A 16,327-nucleotide genomic window follows, 5' to 3' on the forward strand; every position below is an offset into this window, starting at 1 on the left:
AAGCAAATAAATAATAGAATAGCATTCTCTGAAATCTTGCCATTTGCAACTATGTGGATGGAACTGGAGGGTATTATGCTAAGTGAAATGAGTCAGTCAGAGAAAGACAAAAATCATATGACTTCACTCATATGAGGACTTTAAGAGACAAAACAGATGAACATAAGGGAAGGGAAACAAAAATAATATAAAAACAGGGAGGGGGACAAAACAGACTAAAAAATATGGAGAACAAACTGAGGGTTGCTGGAGGGGTTGTGGGAGGGGGGATGGGCTAAATGGGTAAGGGGCATTAAGGAATCAACTCCTGAAATCATTGTTTCACTATATGCTCATTTAGATGTAAATGTTAAAAAATAAAAAATAAAATAAAATTAAAAAAAAGAACAGAGTGCTATACCTGAGATGCTATTGTAAGTTGCATAGGTGTGCTGTTGGCTAATACTGTTGATTTTTGCATTTTTATTAATAAGCAAAGTGGCTAAATTTTTATTTTCTCATATAAATTAATATTTTCTTATTTAATCTTATATAGTTTTCTAAAATTTTTTGAATAATCTTGGAAGCTTTCAAAAAAAATAGAATAGCATTCTCAGCAAATAAAAATCTGCTTCCTCTTCTCCCATACTCTGTATCTCTTAATTATTTTTCTTGTCCTATTGCATTGACTAGCACCCCCAGAACAATGTTAAATAAAATGAGTGCTATGGGATACCTTTGTCTTGCTCTTGACTTAAATGAAATGCCTCTTGTCAAATAATTTGTATAGGCTTTTATCTGAAGATGTTTAGCCAGATCTTATCTACCCCAACCTAAATTCTCTCTGGATGGCCCCTCTCCCATCTGGAAGTCCTTAAACCCTGAGTCCCTACCTAGATGCTACCTGGTCCTGTTCTCTGACCATGATCCAGCCCCTTACCTGACCCCGGAGTCTGTCCTGTAAAGAACCATTTGCCATATATGGGTAGATCAAGCTGTAAAACTGATTTCCGGTGCAGAAGCCCAGCAAAGGTAAGACGTTGGGGTGGCAGCATCTGAAATCAGGAATTAGTGCAGAGATGAGGAGTCAGACAGAAAGAATAACCAAAGACTGCTCCACTTCCTCACCTCCCACCCCTCTTCTGCCCCTGCTACCCCTCAGAGGCCACCAGTGGCTTCCCAGGTACCAAATGCTGTGACCCCTGAGGGTTGAGCATCAGGGTAGAGAGATGAAAACTGCCTGCCTTCAACAAGCTCAAGCTTGTTGTCAAGGAGCTCAAGCTTATCCTGCCTCACTGCTTGGTAGCACATAACATCTTAACCACCCCATCTTCTGGAAACAGAGGCTGAGATGTTAAGGAACTGGCTCATAGTTACAACCAGCAAGCAGTGAAGCCAGGATCAGACCGCAGGTCCGTTTGACTCCCAGGACTGGGTTCTTCCTGAAATCCTCTTCTGCTGGGTTCTGAGTCACTATTCCCTCCTGACCCTCTCCCTACCTCTCTGACTGTTCTTTCATGGCCTTTTTCCCTAAGACCCTTCTCCTTTGCCTTCCTCTGAAGCGTAAGTATCCCCAGCTCATCATCTTGTTTGATAAGCTGTGTCTCCAGGGATCTCCCACCTGTATCAGGAATGTCCCAACGTCTCTCATTTCAGCCCGTCCCTAAGGTCCAGACCTGAATGTCTAATTGCATTCCGATGCTGCAGATTAGCAGTCTAGACTCAACAAGCCCAAACCTGCTTCCATGCCCACGGTTATTATCTCAGCAAAGGGCACCACTATCCATCCACTTTCGTGGAAACCCTCCTACCTCCCTATCTAATTAGTCAGCATTCACCATCATAAATAGCTTTCCAACTGTCCCCTTCATTCCTCCCTCCTCTGCCTTGAGTTAGGCCCTGATGGATACTCCACAGGACTATTGTAATGGCCTCCTATCCAATCCCTCTGCCCTCCCCCACTTCCCCAGGCCATGCTACTGCATGTTTCACACTCATGAGAGTCATTTACACTCAGTCCCTTCCAGACCCTAAACTTCCCCAAGGCAGGGGCTGTGTATTCTTCACAACTGTACTCTCTAGAGCCAAAAAAGGGCCTTGACAACTCGACATTTGCCCACTCAGTGAAGGAGTATCTGCCAACTCAAGAAAGGCACTTTGCCAAAATGGGAAGGGGAATTATACTTTCATCTTTTATTAAATGTTTTTATTTATTTATTAAATATTTTATATTTATTAAATGTGTTTATTCACACACATATAGGAGTACAGAAAAGATTAAAGAAAATATATCAAAATGCGAACACAGTAGTAGTTATTTATAGGTGCTATGGAAAACAGGTGATTTCTGTTTCCTTATTTCTGATTTTCTTTTTTTCTTTCCTTTAAGTAGGCTCTGCACCCAACGTGGGGCTTGAACTCACGACCCTGAGATTAAGAGTCGTGTGCTCTACCAACTAAGCCAGCCAGGCGCCCCTGATTTTCCTTATTTCTTAAAATACTCTCCAGTAATCATGCATTACTCGCCCAAGGCTACACATTGGCAGAGGAAACCCCGACAGTGACTTGCCAAGGTTGAATGACAGCTGGCGTCCAGAGCATGACAGGTGCCCAATACGCATTTGTTAAATTCATCAGTGACGGCAAAGCCAGAATGAGTCTTCCTAGGTCCTTCCCCTTTTCTTTCCCAATCCCCACCCAGCTCTGTGACAGGCAGGCTCACTTCACTTCTCAGCCTCAGTTTCCCATCTGTAAAAGGAGCAGGTTTCAGGATGACTTTTGAAGGCCTTTATTGTTCAAGACTAGAGGTCAGCAAAATATCTCTGTAAAAGGCTAGATAGTAAATATTTTAGACTTTATAGGCCATATGGTCTCTGTCGCAATTACTCAGCTGTACTCTATCATACAAAAACAGCTACAGAGAATACAGAAATAGGTAAGTGTGGCTGTGTCCCAGTACAACTTTATTATGGACACCAAAATCTCAACTTCATGTACTTTTCATGTGCCATGGCATATTCTTCTTTTTCTTTTTTTCAACCATTCGAAAATGGAGAACCCATTCTTAGCAATCAGACCAGACAAACACAGGCACGGCCAGATCTAGCCCATCAGTCATCATTTGCCAATTCCTGCTCTGGAGCGATACAGTTTTAAGATGGATTTGCCATTGGAGTTAGAAACCATCAGTTTCTGCCCATCTCAAAAAATGGAAGGAACGAGCTGGACCAAGTGAACCAAGGTTGTGTGATAAGTCTAATCTATGCATATAGTTGCTACATAGAAAAAGCACGGACTATGCAGCCATTTACTAGCTGTGGAATCTTGAATAAGACACTTAATCTCCCTGGGCCTCAATTTGCCCCTGTGTAAAATAATGCTGATAACAGCAGCTCCATTACAAGGTTCTCGTGAGGATTAAGTGAATTTTTAGATGTGTAATACTTAAGACATGCCTGGCACACAGAAAGCACTATATAAGGGTTAGCTGTCATCATTATTAAACAAGGTATTTCCAAAGGGGGGGCTTACCTATGACAAACTTGTACCTCTGCCTGGAAGAATTTTTCGATAGATCCGGGACCTGAGTAGGCCACCTGTGGGAAAAGACAATGAAACATGAAAATTCAGCCTCACCCATACAGGCTCCACCCCTTACTAGAAACAAAGAAGCGCTCACCTCTCTGAGCTTCTTGAAGACGAATGGCGTGCCATGCCTTTGCCCTTTGTAGATGTCGGCAAAGGTCCCCTCACTGATTTTGTGGCTTTGGTCGAAGTTATCAGTTGCCTGGACCACGTCTGCCTCACTCCAGAAAAGACTGTCTTCAGCCAGACTCAAAAGTGTTTCCTGCTTAGGAATGGAGACGCTAAAGTCCTAGGAATGCAGAGAGGAGAGATGGAATTTAATGTGGAATTAATGTGGAAAATATTATTGTCCCTGGCACATGATTGGGGGTTTTTATTTTTTCCCCAGTTTACAAAGGTGAGAACCAAGGAGGTCAGAAAGCTGAGATGAGGTCACACAGCTGATCAATGGCTGAGCTCGTGCCCCTGGTCCTATACATGGTGTACACGCAAGTAGGATATAGGTTCACATAACCAAATGTGGTTCTGTGTGAGCCTATGAAAAGCAGCTCGGCTTCAGTAACTTCCCTTCTTAAAAATAGACGCACAGAGGGGCACCTGGGTGGCTCAATTGGTTAAGCATCTGACTTCGGCTCTGGTCATGATCTCATAGTTCTTGAGTTTGAGCCCCGAGTCAGGCTCTGTGCTGACAACTCGGAGCCTGAAGCCTGCTTCGGATACTGTGCCTCTGCCCCTCCCCGGCTCATACTTATTTATTTATTAAGTATTTTATATTTATTAAATGTGTTTATTCACACACATATATGAATACAGAAAAGATTAAAGAAAATATATCAAAATGCGAACACAGTAGTAGTTATTTATAGGTGTGTGTGTGTCTCTCTCTCAAAAACAAATAAAACATTTAAAAAAATAGATGCACAGAAAGTTAACTTTTTTTAAAGCTGTATCTGCTCTTACAGTTTTAGAAAATTGGAAGGGAAAAAAATCATCCATGATCCCATTATCCACTGAACTGCTATTAAAGTTGAAGATAGTTCTTATAAAGTAGATGTACAGATTTATTTTTTAAATTGGGATCATGCCATACTCCTAGTTTTGATTTCTGGTGTTTTCATTTAACATTATACCATGATCATTCTCCCAATTATTACAGTCTTTGAAAATTATTATTTAAAAACACATGCTTCAGTGCTCATCTTCTTTATGGAAGAGCTTCATTAACCAGACCCACGAAGCACTGGCTTCTCCGCCAGGCACCCTGCCCAGGACAGCTGTAGAGGCCCACCAAAATGTTTTGATTCATTTTAAAGTCAGAAGAACAAAAATGAACTTTTAGAGTCAAAGAAAATGTTTTTAATTTTTAATCCAGTTTGCATTGTGTTCATCTTTGTGCCGATGCAATTTTAAAATATAATCTTTAGGGGCGCCTGGGTGGCTGTTGGTTATGCGTCTAACTTCTGCTCAGGTCATGATCTCGCGGTTTGTGAGCTCAAGCCCCATGACGGGCTCTGTGCTGACAGCTCAGAGCCTGGAGCCCACTTCAGATTCTGTGTCTCCCATGCTCTCTGCCCCTCCTCCACTCACACTCTGTCTGTCTCTCTCTCTCTCAAAAATAAATAAACATTAAAAAAATCTTTTTATTTTATTTTTTTTAACAAAGGAAGGAAAAGGCCTAGGGAGGCAAAAGTGCCTAAACACCCACAAAAGTCATACGTGACCCTGGACCCAAGACACTGAATATTCAGGGTAACTCAGACATATACTGGGCTGAAAAAAAGGTTAGAAGAGAGGTGGTTTGTAAGCAAATGACTTAGTATAAATGTAACATTACTTACATATTGTGAGGGGAAAAAGATGCCATGTATCAGCCCTCATTTAAACACAAATAATGGAAAAGCTCATTAAAAACATGTATTCACGGGGCGCCTGGGTGGCGCAGTCGGTTAAGCGTCCGACTTCAGCCAGGTCACGATCTCGCGGTCTGTGGGTTCGAGCCCCGCGTCAGGCTCTGGGCTGATGGCTCGGAGCCTGGAGCCTGTTTCCAATTCTGTGTGTCTCCCTCTCTCTCTGCCCCTTCCCCGTTCATGCTCTGTCTCTCTCTGTCCCAAAAATAAATAAAAAACGTTGAAAAAAAAATTTAAAATAAAAACAAAACATGTATTCACTGGGGCGGCTGGGGGGCTCAGTCATTTAGGCATCCGGCTTCAGCTCAGGTCATGATCTCGCGGTCCGTGAGTTCGAGCCCCGCGTCGGGCTCTGTGCTGACAGCTCAGAGCCTGGAGCCTGTTTCAGATTCTGTGTCTCCCTCTCTCTCTGACCCTCCCCCGTTCATGCTCTGTCTCTCCCTGTCTCAAAAATAAATAAACGTTAAAAAAATAAAACATAAATTAAAAAAAAAACCATGTATTCACTGAAATGAACCCTCTTCAGTCACCCCCAACCCCCAGGACCCAGCTGCACTGACAGCCTGCATGTAGAATCTTAGAAGCTTGGAGTAATTCCACGAGTCTCCTTTCTCCCCATCCCCCTAACCACTAGAGCCTAGACTGGTCCAAGGAAGTAAATACATTGCTTTTTTTTTTTTTTTTTTTTTAAGTTTATTTACATCATCTCTACACCCAACATGAGGCTTGAACTTACTACCCTGAGATCAAGAGCTGCACACTCAACACACTGAGCCAGCCAGGCACCCCAATACATTCCCTTTTTAAAAAAATTTTTTAATGTTTGTTTATTTTTGAAGGAGAGAGAGAGATAGAGTGTGAGTGGGGGAGGAGCAGAGACAGAGGAAGACACAGAATCCAAAGCAGGCCCCAGGCTCTGAGCTGCCAGCACAGAGCCCAAAGTGAGGCTCGAACCCACAAGCCTTGAGATCATGACCTGAGCCACCTAGGCACCCCTATACATTGGGTTTTTGAGTGAGAGCCACAAGCTGGGGAGGTAGCACCTGGGGGTGAGGAAGATTTACCTTTGAATCAGATGAAACAGGCAAGTTGGTTTTTAAGGAATGAGGGGCATCTTCGGAAGGAGGCAGGAGGTTGGCTCGGGCTGGAGCAGGCCCTGGAAAGGAGGAAGACAGGAGGGGTCCTCAACCAGTTCCCACACCAAACCAGGTTCTCATTCACTCCACAAATACTTTGTGTCCCAAGTGACAACTGCTACTTTCTGACACCCCCAGGGGCCAGCCCACACACTCCTTACAAGTTACCTCAGTGAAGCTCTACCACAGCCCCAGGGTTGGTTCTATGTGATTCCCAGTTGATGGGTGGAGAAATGGAGGCGTAGGAGGTGGCTACGTGCTCAGGAGCACACAGCCAATGAAGTGGCAGAGCCAGGCTTCCAACGGAGATCCGTGTGACTTCAAGCCCTACTCCGGCCCACCTCCCACACAAGGAATAGTGAAGGACACAGAGGTGATTAGCTAGGGAGCCCTCCTTCCAATAAACTCCATTGCAGCAGTCATGTCAATAACCAGCCTCCCAAGAGCAGAGGCAGGAGAGGCCACCAAAGCGGTTTGGGAGGCCAAGGAAGGTTTCACAGAGGAAGGAGCATTTGACCTTGAAAGATGGGGAAATGTTTTCATAAAGTGCTTATGAGGTCAGAAGGCATTGAGGGAGTGAGACTGGCTGAGTGGAGGTATGACAGCAGGGAAGCACAGGCATGCACAAAATATTCCAGGCACGCTTAACTAGCGAATACTGTCACGTCATCTAAACTTCAAGACAGTCCTAGGAGATAAGGACCATTACCATCTCCTCTTTACAGACGGTGAAACTGAGGCAGAGAGAGGTTAAGCAACCTTTCCAGGGGCACACAGTCATGACTCTGGAGTCCATGTTCTTCACCGCTTAGTAAATGAAGAAGATTCAAGAGAGAGAAGGCTTGAAGTGTAGTTTGGGGTCCAGTAAAAGCCAGGTTAAAGAGGTGACATTTCCCCACCAGCCTCCGCCAAAAGATTAACCTGAACACTAACAAAGCAGTCTGGAGTCGGATGAACTAGAGCAGGTGCAAGCTAGGCATGAGACAGGCTGCGGTGGCTGATCAATGCAGAAGCAGGCCTCAGCCAGAAGCCAGGAGCTTCAGATGTCCCCATGTGGAAATACCCAGCCCTAGCCCCATGGCTAGGATGGTCTCTGAGTAACCTGGGGCCAGCCCTCCAAGGGAACCTGGCCTTAACCCCAGGGTTGCTGGCCCAATCCACTTGCTTCAGGTATTTCTGGTTTACAACATCAGGAAATGAGTGATTAATCTGGAACTTTGACCATAAAAAAAATTTAATTCAGAAGACTGAAAAGGGCACCATGCTGAAACTAATATCAGGCTCGCTAAACTATTAACCCAGGCAGCTGATAAAACAAAGCTCACGTAATGCAAGCTGAGGATCTTTTATCCCCACAAGGCCCAAGAGGAGGTGCATCCTAAGCCTCTCTCCCTGGGGCCGCTGTTCTAGACCAGCTGCTACTTCTAGGCAGCTGACCAAGAGACCTGCCGCCCTCTCAGATCAATCCCCCACATTCCCCTGTGCTTCCCATGGGCTGCTCCCCCCAGTAAATGACTGTGGAGGGGAGATTAAGGGGAGACCCAGGGTCCTGATCTCCCTAAAGACACCAGGTAGGCCTGCCTTACACACTCCCACCCAAACTTCCCACCCTCTCTCCTTCCCTTGGGCCCCAAGTCTCTCCCAGCCTTGCCCAGCACCTACCTTCTCCATTTTCTCTCAGGCATTTGTCCTGTGAAAATCTTTCTCTTTTTTTAATGTTTATTTATTTATTTTGAGAGAGAGAGAGAGAGAAAGTGCACACACAGTAGGGGAGGAGCAAAGAGAGAGGGAGAGAGGATCCCAAGTAGAGCCCAACATGGGGCTTGATCTCCAAACCGTGAGATCATGACCTGGGCTAAAATCAAGAGTCAGTCACTTAACAGACTGAGCCATACAGACACCCCTGTCCGGTGAAAATCTCCCTGCTTCTCAGGTGACCTAGTCCAATGTAGGCCTCTGCTGGCAGGCCCAGGGACCCTGCCTTGGAGTAGGGCTCCCTGCCGCCGCTGCCTCTACCCATGCCCCTGCCTGCTCTTGGCCTCGGCTCAGTACCCTTGGCCTGTGTCCCCAGACTGTGGTCATGTTCATCCATCTCTTAACTGTTGGCCATGTCTCTGTGCCGCCTCCCCTGTGAGTTACTTGATGTTTTTCTTTCAATCCCCTTTAATTCACATATTATATATTTAGCTTTGAAACCCCTAGTTTTTTGTGCATGAGATATACATCTTTTCTAACACACATGCTCTCTGGTACCACTGGGGAGCCAGGCTCCACACCCTGGGGGACTGCTGCTCTAGGCTGCTCCAGGCCACTCCATTTCCTTCCCAGTTCTTCCCTCAAATTCTGTCCTGTCCCCAGCCCAGAGCTCGCCTCACGACAGGGGCTCTCACTGCACACATGGTCCCTCTTCCTCTCCCTTTGCCCAGTGACTCCCAGTCACTGGCCTCAGATAAACCATGACCTTCTGGTCTGGCTTGATGCCTGGGGTTCACCTGAAGGCTGTACTAGGCCTCTTGGGTTGGGAGGGTGGTCACTGAGGTCTGACCTCGTGACATCTGAGGGCTACTAGTTGGAGGAGTGGCTATTTATCCCTGTGGTTTGTAGGGAAAACGGGATGGGATATGAGCCAACACCACAAGGTGGACAAATCAGAGAACAGCCAGCCCTTGCTTTGTAAATGCATGGGGGAACCACTGGGTCCGGGAAGACACTCATCTTCACACAGGTCGTTTCCAAATCACTAACCCTCCATGTGCCAAACGTTTACTGGAAGAAAAAAAAAAATCCTACAGAAATCTTTCTGGCATGTCTGCTTCCCTAAGAAGAATACCCTGAATCTTGTCCTTCTGAGTTGTGTCACTGAAGGCATGAAGACAGAATGTCGGAGTGGTGCTATATCTGATTGGGGGTTTTCTGCATCCGGCCCTGTGGCTGGCAGTGGAGTGGCCTCTACAGCTTCCCTGTCTGCTTTGTTGGCGTCAGAGAGAAGTGGCCTCAAGTCCTGGCTCCTTCCTTAGTAAGATTTGCACTTGGTGACTTGTGCTTCATTTCTTTGGGCTTTCCCAAATGTGAAAAGAGAAAGTGGCTCAGTCAGTGAAGTGTCCGACTTCGGCTCAGGTCATGATCTCGCGGTCCATGAGTTCGAGCCCCGCGTTGGGCTCTGTGCTGACAGCTCAGAGCCTGGAGCCTGCTTCAGATTCTGTGTCTCCCTCTCTCTCTGACCCTCCCCCGTTCATGCTGTCTCTCCCTGTCTCAAAAATAAATAAACATTAAAAACAAATTTTTTTTTTTTTTTTTTTTTTGGGACAGAGAGAGACAGCATGAACGGGGGAGGGGCAGAGAGAGAGGGAGACACAGAATCGGAAACAGGCTCCAGGCTCTGAGCCATCAGCCCAGAGCCTGACGCGGGGCTCGAACTCACGGACCGCGAGATCGTGACCTGGCTGAAGTCGGACGCTTAACCGACTGCGCCACCCAGGCGCCCCTAAAAACAATTTTTTTAAATAAATAAATAAAATGTAAAAAGAGCAATAAAAGCCCATTCCTTGTAGAGTTCTCGTCCAGACTAAATAAACGAGATGACAGTTACAAAACACAAGCTCCGTCACTGGCACACGGGGAGTACCAAACGTGGTAAAAATACGTGCAGGATAAGAGATGCTGACTGAGAACCCAATGGCCTCTCCTACAGCTAAGGCTTTGTGACAGTATTTCAAGCTACTAAAGCCCTTGTCTCTGAATCTGTTTAATGGGCTGCTCACGTACTTTTCTCCTCCATGTCTCTTCCCCCTTTCCTTTCCACCCACAAGGCAGCCGGCACAGACGGGTTACCTCGTGGGTTCCGGGGCAACTGGCCTGGGCTGGATCCTGGTCCTGCCACTTTCACAGCCATGAAGCTTCAATAGGTTTGGCATCCTTCCCCAGCTGTCCAGGGTTGGGGGGTGTGGGGAGCAGCCAGAGCCCCCACGTCCCTGGGTTACAACTCAGCGGGGCACCAGAAGTTCCTGGGCCAGCGTCTCCCACACAGAAGGGCGCCTTTGCCACCACCCATCTCTGTCCTCCCCCGCCACCACCTCCATATTTTCCACCCCAACAAGATAATCAGTCATGTTGAAATCTGGGGCCCAATGGAACCTTAGGGTTTTCCCAAGAGAAGACAAGGTTTGGGTCACTGATGAAATTAATGATTATTTTTAGTTTGGGCAAAGATAGACCACTGGCTTCCCCTCTCTGTCTGTAGATTGTGTTTATCATCTCCCCTTGCGGGGGCACATGTGCTCCCGAGGGCCATTTAAGAGATTGAACAGTGCAAAGGTCTCTCCAGATGAGGCTGGTTTCTACAGTAGCCCAGGTAAGGAATACCAGAAGAAACTGCAACCCCCATCACCTCCTCCATCTGGACCAGCAGTCCCCTAGAATTTCCCTCTTTTACTATCACTCTTTCCTCTGGCCATCAACCACTTTCACATTTGCTTTAGGACCATTTCCCCTTATCTCTAACTGCTGCTCAAAGTTCTGCACTTGTTTTTGCTTGTTTTTATCTTTAGCTACAATTAACAATTCAGACTTCCTGCGCCAGAATTATTTTCCCAGCTTCAACCTATCTGGGGTGCCCAGAATGCTGTTAATATTAACTGACATTTAATAAACGCTTACATGGTAGCAACATTGAGGTATTTGATTCCTTACTACAACATGACGCCATAGGCTTTCACTATTGTGCCCACTTTTTTAGATGAAGAAGCCAAGGTACAGAGAAGCTATGTAATTCTCCTGCTAGAAAGGGAGAGGTGGGACTCAAATACAGCTCTGTACAAAACCCCAGGCATGCTCCTCCCAGCCAATGCTGACTCTGGCTTCAGGAACAGCATCGATGAACTGAGATTTCATGGATTTGGGACCTTCAGCTCACAGGAGAGCAGAAGGGAGGGCAGGCCCCCAGGGAGGGGTGGTGAGAATGGACACATGGATGTATGCAGTAGCCCCACCCCCACCCCCCAGGGAAGTCATCCACTGGTTGAGTCCTTCCATCATTTGGCAAACTGTTCCTGAACCCTTCCATGGGCACAAGTGGTCTGAGAGGCTTGGGGATAGCGGTGTGTGCGGTGGTTAGGGACACGGGCATTTAAATCACACTGCTCACATGCTACTTTCTACTTGCGTGACCTTGAGCAAATCACTTTTCCTTTCAGTGCCTCAGGTGCTGTAGAACAAAGCAGCAGGGCACCTAGGTGGCTCAGTCGGTTAAGCATCTGACTTTGGCGCAAGTCGTGATCTCACAGTTCGTGGGCGTTCGAGCCCCCGCGTTGGGCTCTGTGCTGACAGCTCGGAGCCTGGAGCCTGCTTCAGAGTCTAAGTCTCCCTCTCTCTGCCCCTCCCCTGCTCACACTCTGTCTCTCTCTCAGAAAAATACATAAACATTAAAAAGAATGTTTTAAGCACAAAGCGGCAGGCTGGTACTAGGGAGAAAGGTGGGGGAGTGGGGGCAGGCAGCTCCCATCAGTGCCCTCAGCGCACAGCTGTGAGGGTAAGGCGGCCTGTGGAGAACGGACAGAGAGGTCATCGGGCTCCCAGCCGGAGCCAGCAGCAGGATCAGCCCATGCTGGGGACTTGTAAAACCATAGGTAAAATACCTGGGCCCCAAAGCATTTGACCTCGGCAGGCTGTTTAACCTCTCTGTGCTTCAGTTTCCTCATCTGTGAAATGGGGATAATCAAAATACCTAACTTGGACAGCTGAGGATTAAATAAGTCAGCATCTCTGAAGTGCTCCGAACAATGTCCGACACATAGAGAGCCCTCAATTACAGAGTTATTTCTTTCTTTCTATAAAAGTTATAATAAACGGTATATGTTCCGTCATTTGACTTTTTTAGCTGTTTTAATTCAATATATTATGAGCATGTTTCCACATATGTAAAAATATCTACATCATTTTTAACAGTATTGTATTGTTATGACCGACTGTCATTAATTTTACCATCCCCATGGTTGTTTCCAATTTTTTGCTATTTTTTTATTTAAAAAAATTTAACGTTTTTATTTATTTTTGAGAGAATGAGAGAGACAGACTGTGAGTGGGGGAGGGGCAGAGAGAGAGAGAGAGAGAGAGAGAGACAAAATCTGAAGGAGGCTCCAGACTCTGAGCTGTCAGCACAGAGCCCGATGCAGGGCTCAAACTTGTGAACCATGAGATCATGACCTGAGCTGAAGTTGGACACTTAACAGACTGAGCCTCCCTGGTGCCCCAATTTTTTGCTATTATATGCTGAGTTGAAAATCCTTATAGATACATTTACTCCAAATTAAAATTTTAATTTAAAATACCCAGGCCTGGCAAGGCGGCTGGCCTCATAGACTGCCCCTTTCCCTGTTCATCTTCAGTGTTTCTTACAGAAGCTGCCAAAGGTCTTCCCGGCTTCACAGCATCCAGGAAAGAGGATTTGATTTCAGGAACTGGTTTCCCTGAAACAAGGTGAAAAGAAAGAAAGTTAGTATTACTCCATGAAGTAGGGTAGCCACCAAGTCGCTGGGTCTAGATAGAAGTCAGAGATCTGGGGTCTATTCCAGGCTCTCCCTAGAATTCACTGGGCCCCGTTGGGTTCTTTGCCTCCTGGGTCTCAGCCTCCCCAGGAAAGTAATGGGGGGAGACAACAATCTCCTGTGATCGGTCCAGCTCTGACACTGAGTCACACAAAACAGGCTTCCAACCCTGCCAGCTGTGTGACCTTGGACAAGACACTCTCCTTCTCTGAGCCTGTTTCCTCACCTATAAAATGGAGAGGATAATAACAATCGTGCCTGCTTGCCTACCTCACAGGGCTGTTGAGAGGAAGGAAATGGGAACATAGACGTGAAAGGGCTTTATAGACTGTACGTTCCCCTGAACATGTGAGGAAATTACAGATATTCACCTCACCAAGTGCCTAGTTGAGCCCCTAAATACACAAGTCTGGCAGTCCTACAGTTCCTCTTCCACACACAGTGGAATCATGTGCATCCTTCCCTGTCTCACAGGTGGGAGCCCTGCAAACAGAGACTACATCCACTGAGCACCAAGAGTGCCAGGGGCATGCTTCAGATTCCCACAAGCTGTTTGCATTTCATCAGGTTAGAAATGAGGAAACAGGGGCGCCTGGGTGGCTCAGTCGGCTGGGTGGCCGACTTCGGCTCAGGTCATGATCTCGCGGTCCGTGAGTTCGAGCCCCGCGTCGGGCTCTGTGCTGACAGCTCGGAGCCTGGAGCCTGTTTCAGATTCTGTGTCTCCCTCTCTCTGACCCTCCCCCGTTCATGCTCTGTCTCTCTCTGTCTCAAAAATAAATAAACGTTAAAAAAAATTTAAAAAAAAAAAAAGAAATGAGGAAACAGAGGCCGGAGCAAGTTAGGCGGCTTGCCCAAGATCACACAGCCTGGGCATGCACAACTGGCCGAAGAAGCCTGGGTGGAGGTTCTCTGTCCTTAAGAGGAATCACTTCCCATTTGCACCAATGTGGGAAACCCCAAAGGTGCTGCAAGGGTGTATCTACACCAGTTCCTAGCCAGCTTCTCAGAGCCTGCACTCTGTGATACAGAGTGCCTCCTCTTGCCTCCTCTATCACTGTTCGGGTGACATCGTCTCCCCAGGCTGGCCTTTGCCTCTAGCTGTGGCAGCCTCCCAATCCCTTCCCAGGCCACATCTAGCTAAAATACAAATCTTGCCTCATCACTTTCCTGTTTAAAGCCTTCGTGACCTCCCACTGTCCAAATGAAGTACTCGCTCTTCTCCCAACTCCTTGTATCTCCCCTTTACCTTCCAGACCAAATCCAAATTCTACAGCCCTGCATTCAAGGCCCTTCACCCTCTGGTGTTCTTAGGTGGACCCACGTTTGAGAACCACAGAAACAGGGGCACTGAAATCCTGGGGAAAGCCTCCGACTTGCTCACACATGCATCCGATGGGGCTAGGACGAAACGTCTCCAGCCTGTGAATCTCTGGCAACATTTCTTCTGACAGGTAAACTGTGTATCTCTCTAAACAACGCTGATTGTTACCAAGGGGCCAAGCTTTTCAAACCCAAGCTTTGGGACTAGAACAATATTAATAATGCCTAAAAATGCATGGCACTACACTTGTATGGCACCACACAGATTTATTTGATTTTCACGACAATCTCTGGAGGCTGACAGAAGTGACTGCATTTTATTTTTGAGCACATTGAAGTTCAGATAGGCGAAATGATTTGTCCCCAAACAACTGATCAGATTCAAACCTGGAGCTGGTTTCACCATCTACACCAGAATGGCTCAGGCTGAGACACCAACTGTTGTGCCCCACCCCCCACCCCAAATCCCCTACTCCCCTCTGCAGACAGCACCACCCTGTGGCCACAGCACAAAGCAGGAGAAAAGGGTGGGTGGGAATGTGTGAAGACAGTCTACAGGGAACGCACAGAAGTAGTAGGGAGGTTGAATGGGGGATAATGGGTGACTTTCTCCCTTCCTGACAATGTCCTATTTATTATTCTCTTAAATAAAATGATCTTATGGAAAAAGTAGCAGGCCTGCCTGCCTGGCTCAGTCCATGGAGCATGCACCCCTTGATCTCAGGATCGTGAGCTTGAGCCCCATGTGGATATAGAAATTACTTAAAAATAAAATCTTTGGGCGCCTGAGTGACTCAGTAGGTTAAGCAGAGGACTCTTGATTTCAGCTCAGGTCATGATCTCGCGGTTCATAAGATGAAGCCCCACATTGCTGACAGTGTATGGAGCCTGCTTGTGAATCTCTCTCTCTCTCTCTCTCTCTCTCTCTCTCTCTCTCTCTCTCTCTCTCTCCTCTCTCCCTCCCTCCCTCCCTCTCTCTCTCTCTCCTTCTCCCCAACTCATGCTCACTCTCTCTGAGAATAAATAAACTCAAAGAAAAAAAAAACTTTAAAAAAAATAATAAAATATTTAAAAAAAAAAAAAAGAAAAGAAAAAGAAGCAGCAGAGCTGAGCTGATTAGAGTTCAGGCTCTGAAATGGAAAGCTCTATCAAGTCCCAGCTCGGTTGACCTTTCGCCTCTTTTGTGCGGACTAAGGGACACAGTGCACGTGTCTGCTTAGCTCCAAACACGGGAACTTCATTGTTGTTGCTATTATATTTTTTAAATATTTTTTTAATGTTTTTTTAAAACATTTTGAGAGACACAGAGAGAGACACATTTTGAGAGAGACACAGAGTGTGAGCAGGGGAGGGGCAGAGAAAGAGGGAGACACAGAATCCAAAGCAGATCCCAGGCTCCGAGCTATCAGCACAGAGCCCGCCACGGGGCTCGAACGCCCGAACCATGAGTTCATGACCTGAGCTGAAGTCTGACGCTCAACCGACTCAACCATCCAGGTGCCCCTTGTTGCTATTATATTTTAAAAATATTTAGTATAAGGAGGGTAAGATGTGAATCTTAGTTTTCATTGAACACAATTCTGAACCATCGACACTTTTCTTTTTTAGTTTTATTATATCTTTTTTATTGTGGTAAAATGCACAAGACATAAAATTTACCACCTACACCGTTTTTGAGTCCACAGTTCAGTGACACTAAGTCCATTCACACTGCCATGGAGCCATCACCACCAGATAACTCCAGAACCTTTTCACTTTCCCAAACTGAACCCCGTCCCCATTAAAAACCAACTTCCCATCCTTCCCCGCCGTCAGACCCTGGCAAGAGCATTCTATTTTCTTTCTCTAGAAATGTGAC

General features: G+C 46.4%; 1 protein-coding gene across 2 annotated transcripts in view; it reads right to left on the reverse strand.

The window, feature by feature from the left end:
* Positions 1-16,327, reverse strand: part of IRAK2 (interleukin 1 receptor associated kinase 2) — a 62,290-nt gene that overhangs the window by 21,605 nt on the left and 24,358 nt on the right. The window contains exons 3-7 of one of the 2 annotated variants that reach the window (XM_058726022.1): positions 12,934-13,071; positions 6,536-6,627; positions 3,659-3,853; positions 3,511-3,575; positions 920-1,034 (exon numbers count right to left, since the gene is read on the reverse strand). In XM_058726022.1, coding sequence (XP_058582005.1) covers positions 920-1,034; positions 3,511-3,575; positions 3,659-3,853; positions 6,536-6,627; positions 12,934-13,071 — 605 coding nt within the window. The remainder of the gene's footprint in view (positions 1-919; positions 1,035-3,510; positions 3,576-3,658; positions 3,854-6,535; positions 6,628-12,933; positions 13,072-16,327) is intronic. The other variant, XM_058726023.1, reaches the window with a different exon arrangement.

The sequence above is a fragment of the Neofelis nebulosa genome, chromosome 4 (assembly GCF_028018385.1).
Source record: "Neofelis nebulosa isolate mNeoNeb1 chromosome 4, mNeoNeb1.pri, whole genome shotgun sequence".
Lineage (NCBI taxonomy): Eukaryota > Metazoa > Chordata > Mammalia > Carnivora > Felidae > Neofelis > Neofelis nebulosa.